The sequence below is a fragment of the Osmia lignaria genome, chromosome 6, assembly GCF_051020975.1.
Source record: "Osmia lignaria lignaria isolate PbOS001 chromosome 6, iyOsmLign1, whole genome shotgun sequence".
Taxonomy (NCBI): domain Eukaryota; kingdom Metazoa; phylum Arthropoda; class Insecta; order Hymenoptera; family Megachilidae; genus Osmia; species Osmia lignaria.
Window position 1 is genome coordinate 9331133 of NC_135037.1, and position 16674 is coordinate 9347806.

At 28.8% G+C, this 16674-nt stretch overlaps 2 protein-coding genes across 6 annotated transcripts; one reads left to right on the top strand and one right to left on the bottom strand.

The window, feature by feature from the left end:
• Positions 1 to 120: 120 nt before the first annotated feature.
• Positions 121 to 11317, bottom strand: LOC117607598 (synaptic vesicle glycoprotein 2C). Its single transcript, XM_034331478.2, has 10 exons — positions 11158 to 11317; positions 5517 to 5573; positions 5085 to 5246; positions 4228 to 4390; positions 4003 to 4124; positions 3679 to 3917; positions 3105 to 3289; positions 2666 to 2961; positions 2243 to 2530; positions 121 to 1914 (listed from the first exon to the last, which is right to left on the bottom strand). Exons 1-10 carry the CDS (start codon positions 11192 to 11194, stop codon positions 1871 to 1873), a joined length of 1593 nt encoding a protein of 530 aa, XP_034187369.1. The 5' UTR covers positions 11195 to 11317; the 3' UTR covers positions 121 to 1870.
• Positions 11318 to 13731: 2414 nt separating this feature from the next.
• LOC117607562 (FAST kinase domain-containing protein 4) lies at positions 13732 to 16385 on the top strand. Of its 5 annotated transcripts, none has more exons than XM_034331384.2 (10): positions 13732 to 13873; positions 13994 to 14135; positions 14245 to 14613; positions 14681 to 14830; positions 14900 to 15151; positions 15247 to 15394; positions 15482 to 15562; positions 15643 to 15798; positions 15874 to 15943; positions 16082 to 16385. In XM_034331384.2, exons 2-10 carry the CDS (start codon positions 14004 to 14006, stop codon positions 16284 to 16286), a joined length of 1563 nt encoding a protein of 520 aa, XP_034187275.1. In that variant the 5' UTR covers positions 13732 to 13873; positions 13994 to 14003; the 3' UTR covers positions 16287 to 16385. The 5 variants fall into 5 exon arrangements, with proteins under 5 accessions (XP_034187275.1, XP_034187274.1, XP_034187276.1 ...); XM_034331383.2 differs by having other exon boundaries at positions 13753 to 13925; positions 16082 to 16384; XM_034331385.2 differs by lacking the exon at positions 13732 to 13873 and having other exon boundaries at positions 13998 to 14135; positions 14218 to 14613; positions 16082 to 16382.
• The last annotated feature ends 289 nt before the right edge of the window (positions 16386 to 16674 follow it).

Genomic DNA, 16674 nt, shown 5'->3' on the forward strand with positions numbered 1-16674 from the left:
ATATATAAACAGCAACTTTTTGTAATGTACATATTGTACATAAAATAATTATTTCATAGAATACAAATATAATAAATAAGCACAAATGTATATAAGTTTGTCGTAAAATACGTGGTACAATTTGTAATTCACCTCGAAAAATTTAGAAAAACAATTGAAATTATGTTATTTTCAATTTATTCATTTGAAAAAATCTTTATCTGTGCCACTTATTTTGAGACACTCTATTTATACTAGAAATTTTGTAGATATTGATTTATACTAGCGGTGAAACCAGCATTGTTATTATTATTATAACGGTTAATAATGATAAAAATGACTAAAGGGTAGTGATGGCAACAATTGTAACTACTGAATAAAATAAAGATTGATCGAAATATCGAATAAGAGTGATAGCATGAGAATTCGAAACATTATTTTCAATGTAATTGTATTTGATAATGAAAAACATAACAATATTTACGCAATAGTTATATATCCAGCTAGAAACAAATTTTCCCTTTTCATTTTTACGAAAGAAAGAAATATACGAAGCAGTAAATTTTTATGTGATTTTCCTGATTATCCCATTAAAAGTATATCCACTTTCATAGTAATTAAGAAGGATAAATGTTGCTTTTATAATTTCTTCTTTTCACTCTTCACATAAAAATGAAATAAACATAATGAAAATAGGCAATTAAGGTTGTCGAAACAAAAAGATATTCATGAATTAATTGATTTAAAAAATTTATTATCCTTTTCATACTTTCTCACACAATTCGTTCGCATTTATACATTTAACTTTAACACACATATATACACAATTTACGTAAACATATGCATTCACACATGCACACGTGAAATCTCATACTGAAAATGTCAGTTAACAAATTGTAAGCAGGCTTATGAAAATTAGATATTCCATTAAATATTTGACACCTAAAAATTATCTGCATTTTGTCATTTATAATTTTAAATAATTCTGTTCAATATAAAAGAACCAAGAAAACATTGAACAGAATTTAAATACTTTAGATCAGAAAAGTCTCTTTTCATTACTAAATACATATTTAAATATATATAATATGATTTAGTAGATCATTCTGTATATTTACGAAGTATGAAATATTTTGTTGTGATTTGGCTTTATAAATAACAGAGTTCCATTTTACAAGGAGACTTCGAAAATTGTGAAACAGTATTCTTTATGAAATTTCAAAGCTATTCTATTTACATTTTGTTCATTCAACTTTGTAGAAAATGGACGAGATCTATTCGCGAGGTATTTATTTGTAAAATATAATTTTTTTCATTTTTGATTGATTCAATTTTCACGATAAAATAATTTTCATAGAAGATTTCGTATATACAATTCTTAAAATATTATAAATTTAATCCTTCTTCGGATGTCCGAATTCATCCCCAAAATCATTATTCCATTTAAGTACCATTTTACCGAATTGATAAGTGCAAATTAATTTAATTTGCAATAGAAAATTATCCACGTAAATTTTTCAATAATTACACCAACATGCATTAAGCATGTTCAGTTTTTAATTTTAGGGAGTTCTTGCTACCCCTATAATCCGAAGAAGGGAAGAAAGATTTAAAAAAGTTCTAAATAGCATTAACATTATATTAATTTCGGTCTCTACCATATACGCCCTCTTTGTATACAGCGCTTAATTTGTCAAGTTCATCAGAATAGAGAGAATAATAAAAGCTGCCTTTTGTTTGTTACATTTAACAACGTTGTACGAAGGATTTATAAAACGAACGACGTTTGTGATGTTTAAAAAATATCGTGGAATGATCGGTCGTTGAACGTTGCAATAAGCGTAGTGTATTTTATTCTTGTTTTCTTTCGTTTTTATACTGGAGGACAGGTTCAGCTCTTTTTCTTTGGAAGAACGAAGGCAAGCAATCCACCAACTGCAAATAAATGAATAATTAATTAAAAATTTTGTATCCAACCTTACATAGAATGTATTTTTCATGATTCACATAAATCTTGCTTTATAATAAATAAAAGACTACGATGCACCTTGTGCGTCATGCACTTTGCAATTGACGACGTACCATATGCGTCATACACTTTGCAAATGACGACGCACCAGATGTGTCATACACTTTCCAATTGATGACGTACCATGTGCGTTTTGTAGAGAAATGATTAATAGTCAGATATTTGAATTGTCGAATAGATACAATTTTGAAAGGAAAGTATAATATATAAATATATAGAGAGAAGAATACTTACGTATTACTATACTGCCGACCAAGAAGATCGGCACTTCACAGCTGATATCCAGCAACATTCCAAAAGCCAGATTACTGGCGATTGCACCGATTCTGCCGAAACAGGTCATCATACAAATGGTTACGGCGCCTACGTGTGTCGGGAATATGTCGACCACGATGCTGCTGATGACGAAATTTGCCGTGACTATCATCAACGAGAACATGCAGCTCACCATGAGAATTTGCACGGAAGACGTGACAAAATAGATCATGAAACCGAAGACGCCAGCCAATAACATGGTCGTTACTGAAAAATGTAATAGGTATAATTATAATATTATAACACTTAAATCATTAATGTTAATTGTGAAGGGAAATATTGTTAAAATTTTAGAAACTCCAGAGAATCTAGTAAAACTTTCTTGAATTTAAATATTTCTACCTGGTATTGTTCTTCTGCCAACGCGATTCGCTAAATAACCGGACACAATGTTTCCAAGAAGGCAAAAGGCATTGATCGTTAATGAATTAATGAAGACCATTTCATCCATGTTTGGAGAACACTCGTTCACAATGCCTACTGAATCGACTAAAATATTTTTCGGAGCCGCTACGGCAAGTTCGAGATTTGTTTCGCGCACCAATTTGCATACGCTCACTGTACGATTTGGATGCAAGTTATGGTAGTTTTCAAAGCGATTGAACAGTTCTGGTAACCATAAACCGAAACCGTAGTATCTGCGAAATAATCAATTTCATTTATTAATGGATTGATAAGTGGGCAAGTTGTTAAACATATATTCAAATTTTGATAAATTCATAAGATATTGTGTTGAAAGTATGCAATTCTTGTAACTCTTGAATTTTGTTAAAAAACTTACCCAAACATATTTGCAAAGTATATGGTCCAACATAGGAGTGCATATTTCAAAAGTGGCGGTGATGCAAGGCATCGCATTTGTTGCCAAACGTTCCTCAACAATTCCGTCAGTACACTGTCTTTGTTAGAATAGGATGATTTATTACCGGTAATACTCATCGTATCGTCAGGCAACAGCATTTTTACCTGAATACGCAAAAGAAAGTCATTTTTATTTGAAAGAATATTTATTTACAAAAGGTAGTCATAAATACATTTATTAACTAAAATGACTTTTGTATGCTATAGAAAATTACATTCGATACATAGGCTTCCCCAGGCAAAGACGGTATAGGAAAAGTAGGAATTCTCAAAATGTTAATTTTCACGATATTAATATTAACAATAATTTAGAATCAAAATAATATAATTTGTAATTATTAAATTTCATAAAATTCAGTATATCTCTCCCCTCCACTATCATTCTTCTCCGGGCCATCTCGGCGGACAGGGAAGATCCATATATGTACATCGCTATTTTTTTTAGGAAAGCCTATCATGCTCGGTATTGTATGTACGTAGTTATTTATACTTACGGGATATTCGTCTTCGTGGTGTCCAGTATTAATCGCATAGATCTTTCGCAAAATAGCTAACGCCTCCTCCGTTCTGCCTTGAGAGACCAAAAATTTCGGGCTTTCAGGATACCTGGTAGCTATTAGAGTAATTAACATGGTTGGTATTCCAATTACGGCCAAGAAGAGACGCCAAGAATTATATACTATTCCGTTGAATTGAAAGGAAAGTGGTAATGGTATGATGATCCAGGCCAAACCTAAAAAGGAAACAAAATAAAAATTGAAAATTGAAATAAACTTATTAATTTTTTTTTAATTAAATTTTATTAGTAAATATCTTACCAGGCAATATTAACCACGATAGGGTCCAAAAGAAACCAACGTAACATATTGTTTTCACTCTTTGTTTCTCTGCATGAAATTCACCGAGGTACGAATAGACTAGAGAACCAGGAGCACCAATGCTGAAATCATTGAAAATTTGGTATAAATGAAAAAACGGTTCATTGATTAGATATGCGTTATTGTAAATAAAGCAACGGATGATTAATTGAGTTATGTACTTACAAGAATCCACTGAGTGCCCTGAATATCAGCAGTACATTGAAACTCTGCGAAAGACTGCCTCCAATTGATAAAATGCTGTCAGTGAATAAAGTTAGGAGGAGAATGTATCTTCTGCCATAGGCATCAGCGAATACTCCCCAAAATAGGGAACTTACAACTCCACCTAATGAAAAGAAAAAACAAATTATTAATTATTAAAATAAATAATAAGTGGCATAGAGAAACAAATTTTAAATTTATAGAATCTTGGAGTCATAGAATTATTATTTATTTCTTTTAATTTACCGCCGAATTTAATTAGTTTCTACGTATCATATTTGTATTTTTATACTTCAATTTTTTAAATTGGAAAATTCATGCAAGGAATAATTGAAGGGGACAGAAAATGGTCACAAGTCAATTTACTCGTAACTCTCACTTGGTACTTTTACTTTTAAGCCATTAAACAATAACCACGGTGGATACTAATCTAACGGTAAAGTTAATCAACTTTAATCGCACAAACGATGAGTAGGATGTTATATAAAAACTGGTCTTCAATTTTGCTAATGAAATAAGTGCTGTCGAACGTGTCCGATATGTTACAATAAATGCAGTGCTAATTGAAACAACGTGTATTTCCTATATCTCTATAGAACAGAAATGTTTTGTAAACTTTTCTAAATTAAATTAATTTTTCAAACTTTTCTTTAGTTCATAATTATTGTTACTTTAAAAAATAATTAATATTAAGTGTTAGATTAAACATACGAGCATTTAGTCATATCAAAATCAAATTATACAAATTTGTTGATGTCTTAATTAAACTTAGAACAATATGTTGTAATTCAATTTTATTAAAAATTTTTCTGCCTTACCTAATAAAAAGAAGACATTTAAAAGTCCTTTTTGTTCGGATGTTAATTTGAGATCACATTCGGCGGACGGTAAAATGTATGCATTTATTCCATTTTGACATCCAACACAAAGGAACATTACTCCACACAGCAACAGGAAACCATAGTGAAACTTTCCGTATCCTGAAAATTTCAAATTATATACAAAATTATTAAATTGTTCAAATATTATTGTAACAGTGTGTGTATCACTAATAAGAATTATTGAAAATTTTTATTCTCAAATACTGAACGAATACTCAAACAATTGAAATTAAAGCTTAAAAATCGACTGAATATTACTTGAGACTAATAACTTAAGTAGGCAACAATTTAGAGCAGTTTATAATTACAGCCTAATAAATTTTTTAATTTTCTTTTAGAAAGAAAAATAAATTTAATGAAAGTAATTACCGCAAAGTTTGATTGCCTTCTCGAAATCTGCAGTTCCGTCTTTGACACCAGTACTTTCTGAAATCAGAATATATTAATATTAATAAAAATGAATAAATAAGTAAATTAATTATACATTATACGTCTGAAATGACAAAAATTCTTGTGGTCGAGTTCTGTTAATAAATTAAGTTGATAGGAAATTTTCCAAACGTAGAAACAAGGAAATACCATTAAGCTAAATTCCTGTTAGTCTACCAGGTTGTTTTTAATTACTATTAGCACAATCAAGATAGTGACACCAGCAATTGATGGTAAATGAACAGTAAATGAAGCATGAAGCCCATTGAATTAATCTTAAGAGATCGAAATAACTTTCAGATATGTAGTAGGATTTTTAATTTCTTTAAAAATTTTTTAATTTTTATTTTAAATTAAAGATTGGGTATTAATAAATTTCTGAATATTGTGTTTACAAATTTTAATCCCCTTAATATTGATTAATTCAATAATTTATATAATTATAAAATGTTATCATGAAATTATTACATATAATTTTTTATTGAACGCATTATAAACGTGAGATTCTTCAATGGAAATGAACAAGTGACTATCAGTGGTAAGACTAACATAGATAAAACTTTGGTATTAAAAGCAAACTCTGTCTATCCGAGCATTTAGGGAAACAGCTTTGGGTGTGTCGTTATGATTGCGTGTGCTTTTCCATTCACCTAGTATGTTTCATTTGCCCGTGCTTTTCCACTGTTCGAAGCTAATCAAAACGAAAACACCTCGGGAAAAACAGATTCCGTACGATTTGTTTCCGTGCTGTTAAGATCCCTTTAATTACTAGTTCTGATAAGAGATTTCAGTCACGTTGCGAATCTCGTGAAAATAATCCAAACTAATTATCGCGAAAATGTGTTTGAATTAACACTAAAACAACCCTCATTAAATGTAACCTGCCTTAAAATTGAAAAAAAAAGTAATAATAATAAATAAAGAATGGAAAGTAAATTAGTACATTAGTACATACATTTTCTTTTATGTTGTTTTAGAAAAAAAAGCTGGTCTACCGTGGTCGAGTTTCGAATTGACTGCTGGTAGCTGTTCAAGTTTTGTTATTTTCTTTTTTGTTAAGTTCTTTTTATTTTAATAATTTAATTACACAAAATTTGAAATATTGTGTCATCAGTGATTAGTACGATAATTAAGAAATTAAGATACTACGAATTTATTAATTATAGAATAAAGAAATAGAAGAAATATTAGAAAGAAAAGAGAGAGAGAGAGAGAGAGAGAGGATGTTTATAATAATTAATTTAGTCGTGTGTTAGATGTGTTAGTCAATATATAAATAACTTACGATTGACCAACCATACTTGGCTAACAAAAGGAAGGGATCTCCTTATAAATTGTTAACAATACACTGTTGCAAAATTATGCTAATTATGAAGAATATTATACAGGTGTTAATGATTAAGATCATTATTTTCTAGTATTCTGAAATTGAAAATTACATAAGAAAAATAGCTTTAATTTTTTGTGATCGAGATTAATTATAGTGAATTCTATATTGGTATACTATTACAGATGAATTTGTCATTCTAAATTTATCAGTGACATAATTCGATTCTGTGTGCAAGAATGTATTTGTGGTTTGGAATACCTTCAATGTTCATTTGAAAAGTGTCAATTAAAACGTGATTATTAATTAATATTATTAATAAAGATATTTATTATTCTATGAATAGGCAAATAGTTAATATTTTCGAGTACATATTTTAAAATTATTATACAAAATATTTCTAATAAGGAATGTTTCCAAATTATTATTCATTCGCAAATTAACGCGAAATAATAAAAATGTTGAATTTATATATAATTTTGCAACAGGATTGTTTTACAGTTACATGAAATGATGTAAATCGTAATATTGTGTGATAGGTGATAAAGGGGTAATTAGAAAGACGAATATATTTTGACACATTTTCTCTACGTATTGTGCAGTATGCACCTGTGTTGCATTCAAATGCAATGCATCTACAGATCAGTTACACATGCTTTTTTTAACAATCAAAAGTTTCGACCCAATGAATGACGTTACGACAACGATGACGATAGGAAGTAATTATCATAACTTGGATAATAATTATCCTAATGATGTTTCGTACGATCTGTTTGATACGGGGACACTTGGTGACAGATGTTTTCCGTGAAATTACGAAGAAACACAATTTCAGTTATTAGAAAACAATTTGTATCAAAAAATAGGTTCTTCTTTTTTTTTTTAAATAATAGTGATCACTACTAATAGTTTACTAGTTTTACTGGTCTTACTTGTGAAACCAAATGTGGTAATTATAACATTGTTTGTTGAAACTTAATTTGTTCTTTTAGAACAATTCTAGGAATATAATTCGATTTCGAGGAATAGTAAACATAAGATAGTAAACATTTCTAATTACTATACTACTGTAATATATAATTACATTGCTAAATATACAAGTATTATATTTTACTGATCGTGAGTGAAAAGTAATTAGTGTGTATGAATAACAAAAGAAAATAAACAGGAAACAAACGATCCAGTGTATATTTCAAACAAATAACAATTATTGTATATTCTAAGTATGATTGACGTAAATGAGAAGGAAAAAGAATAAATTTGCAATTTTGATTATTTTTCGTCAACGAACGAACGTTCACGTTCAACAGTTAATCATTGACGTAGAAAATCGAGTATATCGCATAGGTTGAGATTATAAGGAATGAAGCAATTTTCAATGACGCAACAAAAGAACACCTTCGGGAGAGCACGTTCTTAAATATTTTTTTATTAATACCGGTGATTTCGCTGAGACATAACATTGTTGATTGTTCACGCAACCATGTGTTTAGCAATTTTTTATACTTGAAATTAGGTCAATTTAAACCTTCTTGATGCTATTGAAAGTTTAAAAAAGAGAAAAGATTCTTTGGCATAGAATTGGAAAAAATACTAAATGTTTTAAAAAAATTAAATTAAATTAAATTCAAATGTTCCACCAAAACCTTTTCATCCAATTCCTTTGTATAAAATATCAATGCACTTGCTTTAGTTTGTAATTTTTCATTGTACCATTAATGATATTCATTATTATATGAATAATATAGCTGATATAATTGTACTTTCCTATTTTTCTAATACCATAGTAGAATCAATGATATTTAATATAAATTATAAATGATGTAAAATAATAATTTTTAATTTTTTTAAAAGCCAGCTTATTATCACAAGAAATATATTTATAAATTTTAATTATTTGTATCGTTTTTCATCCTCGATAGAAGAAATAAGTTTTTAAAGAAATTGTAAATTTATATAATAACGAAAGTAATGTTTACATTTACTGTTAAATTCAATACGAGTACATTATCTTGTTGCAAAACTTGGGTTATCAAAACTTACTTGATTATCATTTTTTGCGTGCGAAACATTGCACGCCTCCAATCAAATAAAAAATAAATATAAAGATTCATGCATTTCAACATGGAAACTTTCTTAACAATGGAATATTTCGTAGTAACTGATACACAATTCTACCAGAAATTTATATTATTTAGCAATTATATTGAAAGTTATGAGTTCCAAATAATTGATAAGGTAAATTGTAAAATGCATCTATTTTTATTAAAAAAAAAAGAATACTTGTCTCTCAAAAGGTTATCTCTCAAAATAACACCTACATTTGCTTTTTGTTTTGGTTCTACTACTACTTCCTAGTAGTACGAGTTCGTTGGACCTGCTCCAATGATATTTAGATCACAATGAATCCCGAGATCGAATTAAATTCCAACAGAAGTCATGTATTGATGAATTCTCAAATAAGTTAAGATCGATAGGTTTTATTTAATATGATATTTAATATAAATAACGCAGTAGTAGATATATGGAATAGTAAAATTGTAATAAATATCATTAGCGATAAAATTTAGTAGAATTTAATAGAATTATTAACAATAGAATATTAGAACAGTAAAATGATTAACAGTAGATATAATGATATTTAGTATAAATAATATATTAATCGACACGTAGAATAGTGAAATAATAAAATTAAGTATGCAATGCTGTTAATGAAACCAAAACATTATTTACAATCACATACACGTGGCACCTTCCGAATCTTATCAATTTTAATGAATCGTCCTTGTAACAATAATTTCGATACCGGATGATGAATAAATAATATAGACTGTTTAGAGAATACTAATGAGAATGAAAGGAGTAATGCAACTCTTACTTATTTCATGGGACACATAATACATTGCTCAAAATAGCTATGTTGACCACATTCTGAAATAACTATCAAACGAGGTGAACAACTAGATACGCTAAAATGATGAATTCCACAATCTTTTTTATCTCAAGTTACAGAAATTATTAACGTGTTTTTGTTGAGATATAGTATGTATTAACTTTTCACAAGATATTTAATATGCAGGTTTTATACTATACACTCTTATTATATTAACCCTTTAATTTCACCACTCTAAAATGGAACCATTAGCATTTTATAGTACAATATTTATAAAAATTAAAAATTTTATATTAAATTTAGTAAATAAGGCGAACATTGAAAAAATTATATATACGCCTTTCGTAGTTAAAGAGTTGAAGTTTTAGAACTTTGATTTTCGACCATATCAACTTCCTATTTAAAAATTTCATATTTTTTTATTGAAATCAAACTTTATGTAATATCATAGTCTTATTAGATTGCTTGTTTATTAATTTTCATTTACTCTACCTTAATTTTTATCAATGCATCATTACCTATACAGGTTTTATAGGTCTGGGTCACGATTGGACAAATTTAAATTTATGTATTGTAATTTTTCAACCAATGATAATTTATTACCAACCAATGAGACCAGTGTCTCAACCCTTAATTTTTAAAAAACCTGACGAAGACCCCCCAGTAAGGGTTGAATCCTTGATCTCAATGATTGATAAACAGCTTTCATATCCAAGACTATTAATAGGATGGAAAAGAAAAGACACCCCTATTTATAATAACATCATCAATTGAAAATAATTCCAACACTTCGATTTACATTTGCATATAGCGTTTAATCTTTGATCGAAGGTGATCAGGTGACCCAGACCTACGAAACCTATATAAAGATGTATTGTTAAAACGAGGCGCCTAAATTTCCAAGCGAAAAGAAATGATTACAGAAATATCATGACAGCGAGAAATGGTAATTTTCCAGGACCAATCTACCACGTAAATCTCTGCGGAGGGTTAGCTCCGTATTAAATTGCTTAATAACTTAATGCCATTTTTGTTCCATTAACATCTAAAGCTGGAATTTATATTACATTAAAACTTTTCCACTTTTTAATCTGAAATTACAAATTACCTCGTAGCCTGTGTACTCCATTTCAAAAATACCAATTAGAACAAGATTTACACACTTGAAGAGTAACAATTTTTTACCTCCAATTACCGATACTTTTCTATAGAATGCTGATCAAACAACTCACGAAGGCAAATAAATTATTCTTATTCCTTAGAAAAAATGAATTATTTTTAAATATTAAAAAATGGCACAATTTTATTAGACAACCTAATAATAGTATTGGGTTAGAAAAAGAATAACGTTGGATACTGACCCACTAAATAGGACAAGGAGGCGATCTGATTAACCATCCTAACTTCGTTCGTCAGAGCCTGAGCGAAGACTGTTCGCGGAAAGCTTCTGTTTCCTCGCGAGCGCCGGTGGAAAACGTTCACGAGATCTACGGTTGCGTCGCTTTAAATATTGTCATGCGCTTGCAAGATCGGCCAGTGACGAACTTGAATGCGATTCGTCGATCTCAAAATCGGAACCCCTCTATCGTTCCCTCCACGTGCAAAACTGATTTTGCATCCACGTTGCTCTACCTCCGTATCGCTCGTTCGACACGCCGGTGACGCACGTGACATTTCTCAAGTTTGATGATTTCCAATGAGAAATTCCGCGAGTATACGCGTTTCCTCGACCACGATCATCTTTCTGTGCGTTCAATCGTAATCAATGCTCGATACGACGAATTTACGCAGAGAATAATTATCTTTCGTTGCGAAAAATAGTTGAGGTGAAAATCGGCACGTATTTCAAGAATTTTATAATTATTTGTTCATTTATTTGGGTTGTATCAATTGCTGTACGATGTAGTATAAGGTGACTGAACGTAATATGGCTCGACGGTGATAGAGAAATGGGTTTTTCTATATAAAATCAAAATTGGGAAATATCGGAAATTGGAAATTGATAAATATGTAATCAAAATTTGTAATCAAAATTTGTAATTTGAAAAAAATGGTACCTAATATAGAATATCTTATCTAAATAAGAGAGACAAATTAATAAATATCTGTCATTCTATTTTAATTTATTTCAATTTTCTATGTCATTTACCATTAGTGTAATTAGTAATGCTACTAAAAATGTACCGTTGAGTACTGTTTGATTTCAATACAGTTTTGTTTCATAATTTCATATAATAAGAATATTATTGTATTTATTTGCATTTTTCTATTGTTTTCTATCAGACATTTTTCTTGTTAATTAAGAAGTTTTTTTGTTATATTGCCACAATTTTTATATATACACCAATTTCACAATGATTCCTTTGAAACCTTTAATAAAGACTCTAAACTAAAATAAGAATAAACTGGTATGTAAGAACTTAACGTTAATTAGCAGGTGTTCGTATTACTCGTGACATGCGTGTATCTATGTAATTATAATTTTTAATAACTGCAAATATTCAATCTATATCTGACCGATACATTTAATTGAATACATTATTCCAGTATGTAAGTTCAATCGAATGAAATACAAAATTTATTACCATTTACAAACCATTTATTTAGACTAATAAAAAATTTGCATATAGGTAACCAGTTAAGTAAAGAGTATGTTTAATGTAAATGAAAATTTTTGGTTAATCAAATTTGTCAACTTTATTACACGGAAAGAGACTTGACCGACGTAATATTGATAAACGTACGCAACCATTTTTTTATATCTACGATAGTTTTAAAGATATACAGGGAAATATGGAAACAGCTATATACCTTCAGGGGTTGTTTTCACCCCAAAGAACTGAAATTGAGCCAAAAACAAAAATTGCGCTATACTTCTCTTGAGGTCCCCTACAAACCTGCGAAGTTTAAAAAAAATCGGAATTTTCGAGTTACCGAACTTCCCTTGTCAGAGTAACGTCTTCAACTTTATCTGTTTCATAAACTCGTCAACTTTATTGTTTGCTGTTTTTTTTTTTAAACACTCAGATTAATTTTTTGCAACTAATCTGTAACGTGCACAAACTTATGCCATTCAACGCAGGGAGACGTATTCGTAATAATGTTTGTATTAGGCGCGGTTTCTTGCAATTAGGCTCATTGACTCCAAGAACTAGGAATGAATCAATATTCCATTGAATAACCACACCTTTGCTCGAATTGTATCGATCAGAAAGGATTTAAATGTATAAAATCAAATATATTTTCATTCAGAGATTGTAGACAGGGAAAAGACTTCAACGCTTGTCTATCGTTCAAATCTTTATTACACTTCTATTATTCGTTTCATTATATCAGCAGATTTTACGTAAATAGGATATTTTATTAAGAAATTATTAAATATTGATCAGTTAATTTTATTCGAACGAAGTTAAAAGTTCGATAACATTTGATATTGTGTAAAAAATATTATAATTTACACTAATATTCATAAGAGAATAAACATACTTATATGTAGTTAGATCTAATTTCATTGAAACAATTAAAATTCTAATTGAAATTCTATTATTTGTTGTTATTAATTATTTTACGTATAGTATTTTATTAGCTGTTATAATTTGGTACTAGCGGGAAAAATTTAAGGATTCAGTACAATAGATGTCGGTAAGTACATATCGATAAGATAGTTCAAACGATATATGTATATATGTATACCGCAGTTCACCAGAGTCCATAACTGCGACGCGCAGGTTGGAAGATGGTGGGGGAACGCAGCGAGCTCTCTGCTAATCGCTTTCCACTTCGTTTGGGAATATCGCCAATCAGGGCGAAGATGCGCACTGGAGAAGCGCGAAGAACGAAAATTGGTCTTTTCGCAGTTATGGACTCTGGTGAACTGCGGTATATATGTATGTACTTGTGTAACATGCTGTATTTTCCATCTACGTGAATCCACTCTACAAAGAAATTCTTTTATCAATGGTTATGATCACAGTTCAACAGAACTTAACCTTAAAATGAAATTTTTAACGCTTTTCGTTAATAAGTGAAAATTAAATTATTTTACATAATTGATTTTATAAATTAAACCAATTCAAAGTAAGTTCAAATTTGTATCTTGCTAATACAGAAATTTACATAAAATTCATAGGTATGTATTTATGTATTAATTTGTACCATGTACATGATTGTTTTTATCCACAAGTGTGTAAATTATAGCTCTGTAAAAATGTTGCAATTTAATACGGTTATTTGTACCGCAACGACAAAATTTACTTCTCGATTATGGGGGAGATTAAATATAGCGTTAACAACGAGTGCAACACCACTTCCAATTGAATCTACCAACAGTGTTAAAAAGGTATGATTTCATAACTTTTAATATATATTTAAATTATATAATGCATTTTTGCAAATATCTTTATTTTTGTTAATGAAAAAAGGTTAATTTACCAAGGTTTAATCGTTAGATACAGGAAAAACATTTAAACATAGAAAATACGATTTCTGCACAGTATATAGATTTTAATGAATTTAAGAAAAAGTTGTGTAGTTCTTTTAACATGGAATCCTCAGTTGTTATTAAAATTAAAGATACCAAAAATATACAAGATCTAATGGAAGTGACAAATACATTATTATCTAAGAATGACATTATTAAAATTAATGAAGCCATTGCAATATGGGTGCAACAAAATAATGAAACTAAAGGAAATCTTAATCATAGTAATAGTTCTTCACAAGAACAAACTGAGCAAACTGAACCTAATGCACCTAGTATTATAGCCAATGGGGACTTTTCCATGTATAGTGATCTTTCTACATCTGCAATGGTCAACGTAAGAAAATGTTGTAGTTTGTTTTTATTTTTAATATGACTCTATATTTATTTGTTATTTAATGTAGGAAATAAAAAAATTGGCACATCGCAGCCAAAGAAATGTACCTCTTTTGAAGTATTTGTTTCAAAATATTCTTAGATACAATAAAATATTAAGCCCAGAGGAATGCTCGAGTTTACTGCTTAGCATGAGCAAGTTATCTTTGCCAGATGAGGTAAATTTGAATTAATATTTGTATGTAAATAAAGTTTAACAATGACAATATAATTTAAATTTGTTATAGAGATTACTTCATAAAGTTTGTACTGACTTATTACAAACAAAAGAAATTATTGATTCATTATCTGTTACAAAATTGATGAACATAGTGAAGTCTATGGCATATATCAAACATAAAAATAATAATATTTTGCAAAGTGTATGTAATTGCATAGACAAGTTAGGAGCTAACTGCTACCCCCGGCATATAATAACGATTTTAATTTCATTAGCAATATTAGGCTATGAAGGAGAACATGTAAATAATTTAATAAAGGTATGTGACATAAAAAATATTTAAAATAATTGTAAGTATATATATGTTATTTGTATCCATTAATTTGATTTAGTATGTGTCTTAACTATAATTAGACATATTTGCACTATGATTCAATAACCAAATTAAGTGATATTGAACGATTGAACTTCATATGGTCATTAGTTATATTCAATAAAGCCAGCATTTCACAAATTCAAGCTGTACTATATCCAAATTACATCCAACGTCTTATGAGTATAGGTCAGTATCTTTACTTTTATACAATGTGTTATTGGATAATTTTTATTATACATCAGTAACAGATTAATATTTAATTTTCTATTTTAGACCCAAGACAAAATGTGTCACATTCATTAAAATTATTGAATATCAATGGGTATGCAAGATCTATACTGAAGGACTATCCTGGTAAAATAGAGTGCACATTTACCATTTCAAAAGATATTATAAAATAATTTGTACATATTTTAATAAGAAGCAATTTTTAGGGCCTTTTTTACCAAGTACTGTGAACCCTTTAACCCAGAAACAAACAGTACAGAAGGAATTATATATTAGAGTTCTTGAAGAAACATTGAAAAACATAGTACCATCCTGCTCCCATTATAAAATTAATGTAAATACAGAAATGGGCTTTCTTTTAGGTATTAATTCTTTTTAAAAGTAACATATAAAAGTTTAAAATTTGTTTTAATGAAATAATACTTTCCTCATTTTAGATGCGGAAGTATATATGGATTCTAATTCCAGACCTGTTTGTGTAAATGATATTAAAGATTATCATACTAAGTACGTATCTAAAGGAGATGTAACAAGTATTCAAATATTGTTATTTTAATTTAAAATTAATTATTAAACATTAGGCTTAGTAAACAACTATGTAAATATATATAAATATATAAAATAATATACGTATTTAAATTGTAGGATAGCTATAATGATACATGATTATCATGATGTGTGTGTAGGATCCATAGAACCACACGGATTAATTAAACTTCAGCATCGTTTATTAAAATCTAAAAACTATGAGATTTTAAGTATTCCTTACACGCATTTTGGCATAGAAGATACACTGGAAAGACGGGTAACTTACTTGAAACGTCAGTTGTGGAAAAAACAAAATAAATAATTTTAGTAGTTACTGAAACAAGTAAGGTTTCATTACATGTAATAATTCGTAAATAAAAATGCGTATAAAATGTTTGTAAATTACATCTATTGATGATATTTCCTTAACAAATCAATTGTATAAAGTATTTGCTTCTTTGACTATAAATGTTATGTGTGAACATGAAGAGTTGAGTCTAATGTTTGTTACAATTATAAAATAATATTTATTTTCATAAAATTGTATAATTTACTTTCATTCAAAGAAAAGTTAAGTTTATGTTTCACTAACTTAGTTTAAGTTAGTGATTTAATTTAAAAAAAATCTTGAAAGATTTTATCATCGCCGATATTTAAATAAATTACATTAATTATGGTATTTTTTGTTTATCTTAATTTCATAATATACA

Coding starts and splice junctions, on each gene's coding strand:
- LOC117607598 (XM_034331478.2), bottom strand. CDS start 11,194: ATGGTTAATCAGATCGCCTCCTTGTCCTATTTAGTGG. Junction 5,247..5,516: donor GAAGGCAATCAAACTTTGCG/GTAATTACTTTC, acceptor TGAAATTTTCAG/GATACGGAAAGTTTCACTAT. Junction 3,290..3,678: donor ACCACGAAGACGAATATCCC/GTAAGTATAAAT, acceptor TTGCGTATTCAG/GTAAAAATGCTGTTGCCTGA.
- LOC117607562 (XM_034331384.2), top strand. CDS start 14,004: ATGTTGCAATTTAATACGGTTATTTGTACCGCAACGACAAAATTTACT. Junction 14,136..14,244: donor CTACCAACAGTGTTAAAAAG/GTATGATTTCAT, acceptor TTTAATCGTTAG/ATACAGGAAAAACATTTAAA. Junction 15,944..16,081: donor ATTAAAGATTATCATACTAA/GTACGTATCTAA, acceptor TTTAAATTGTAG/GATAGCTATAATGATACATG.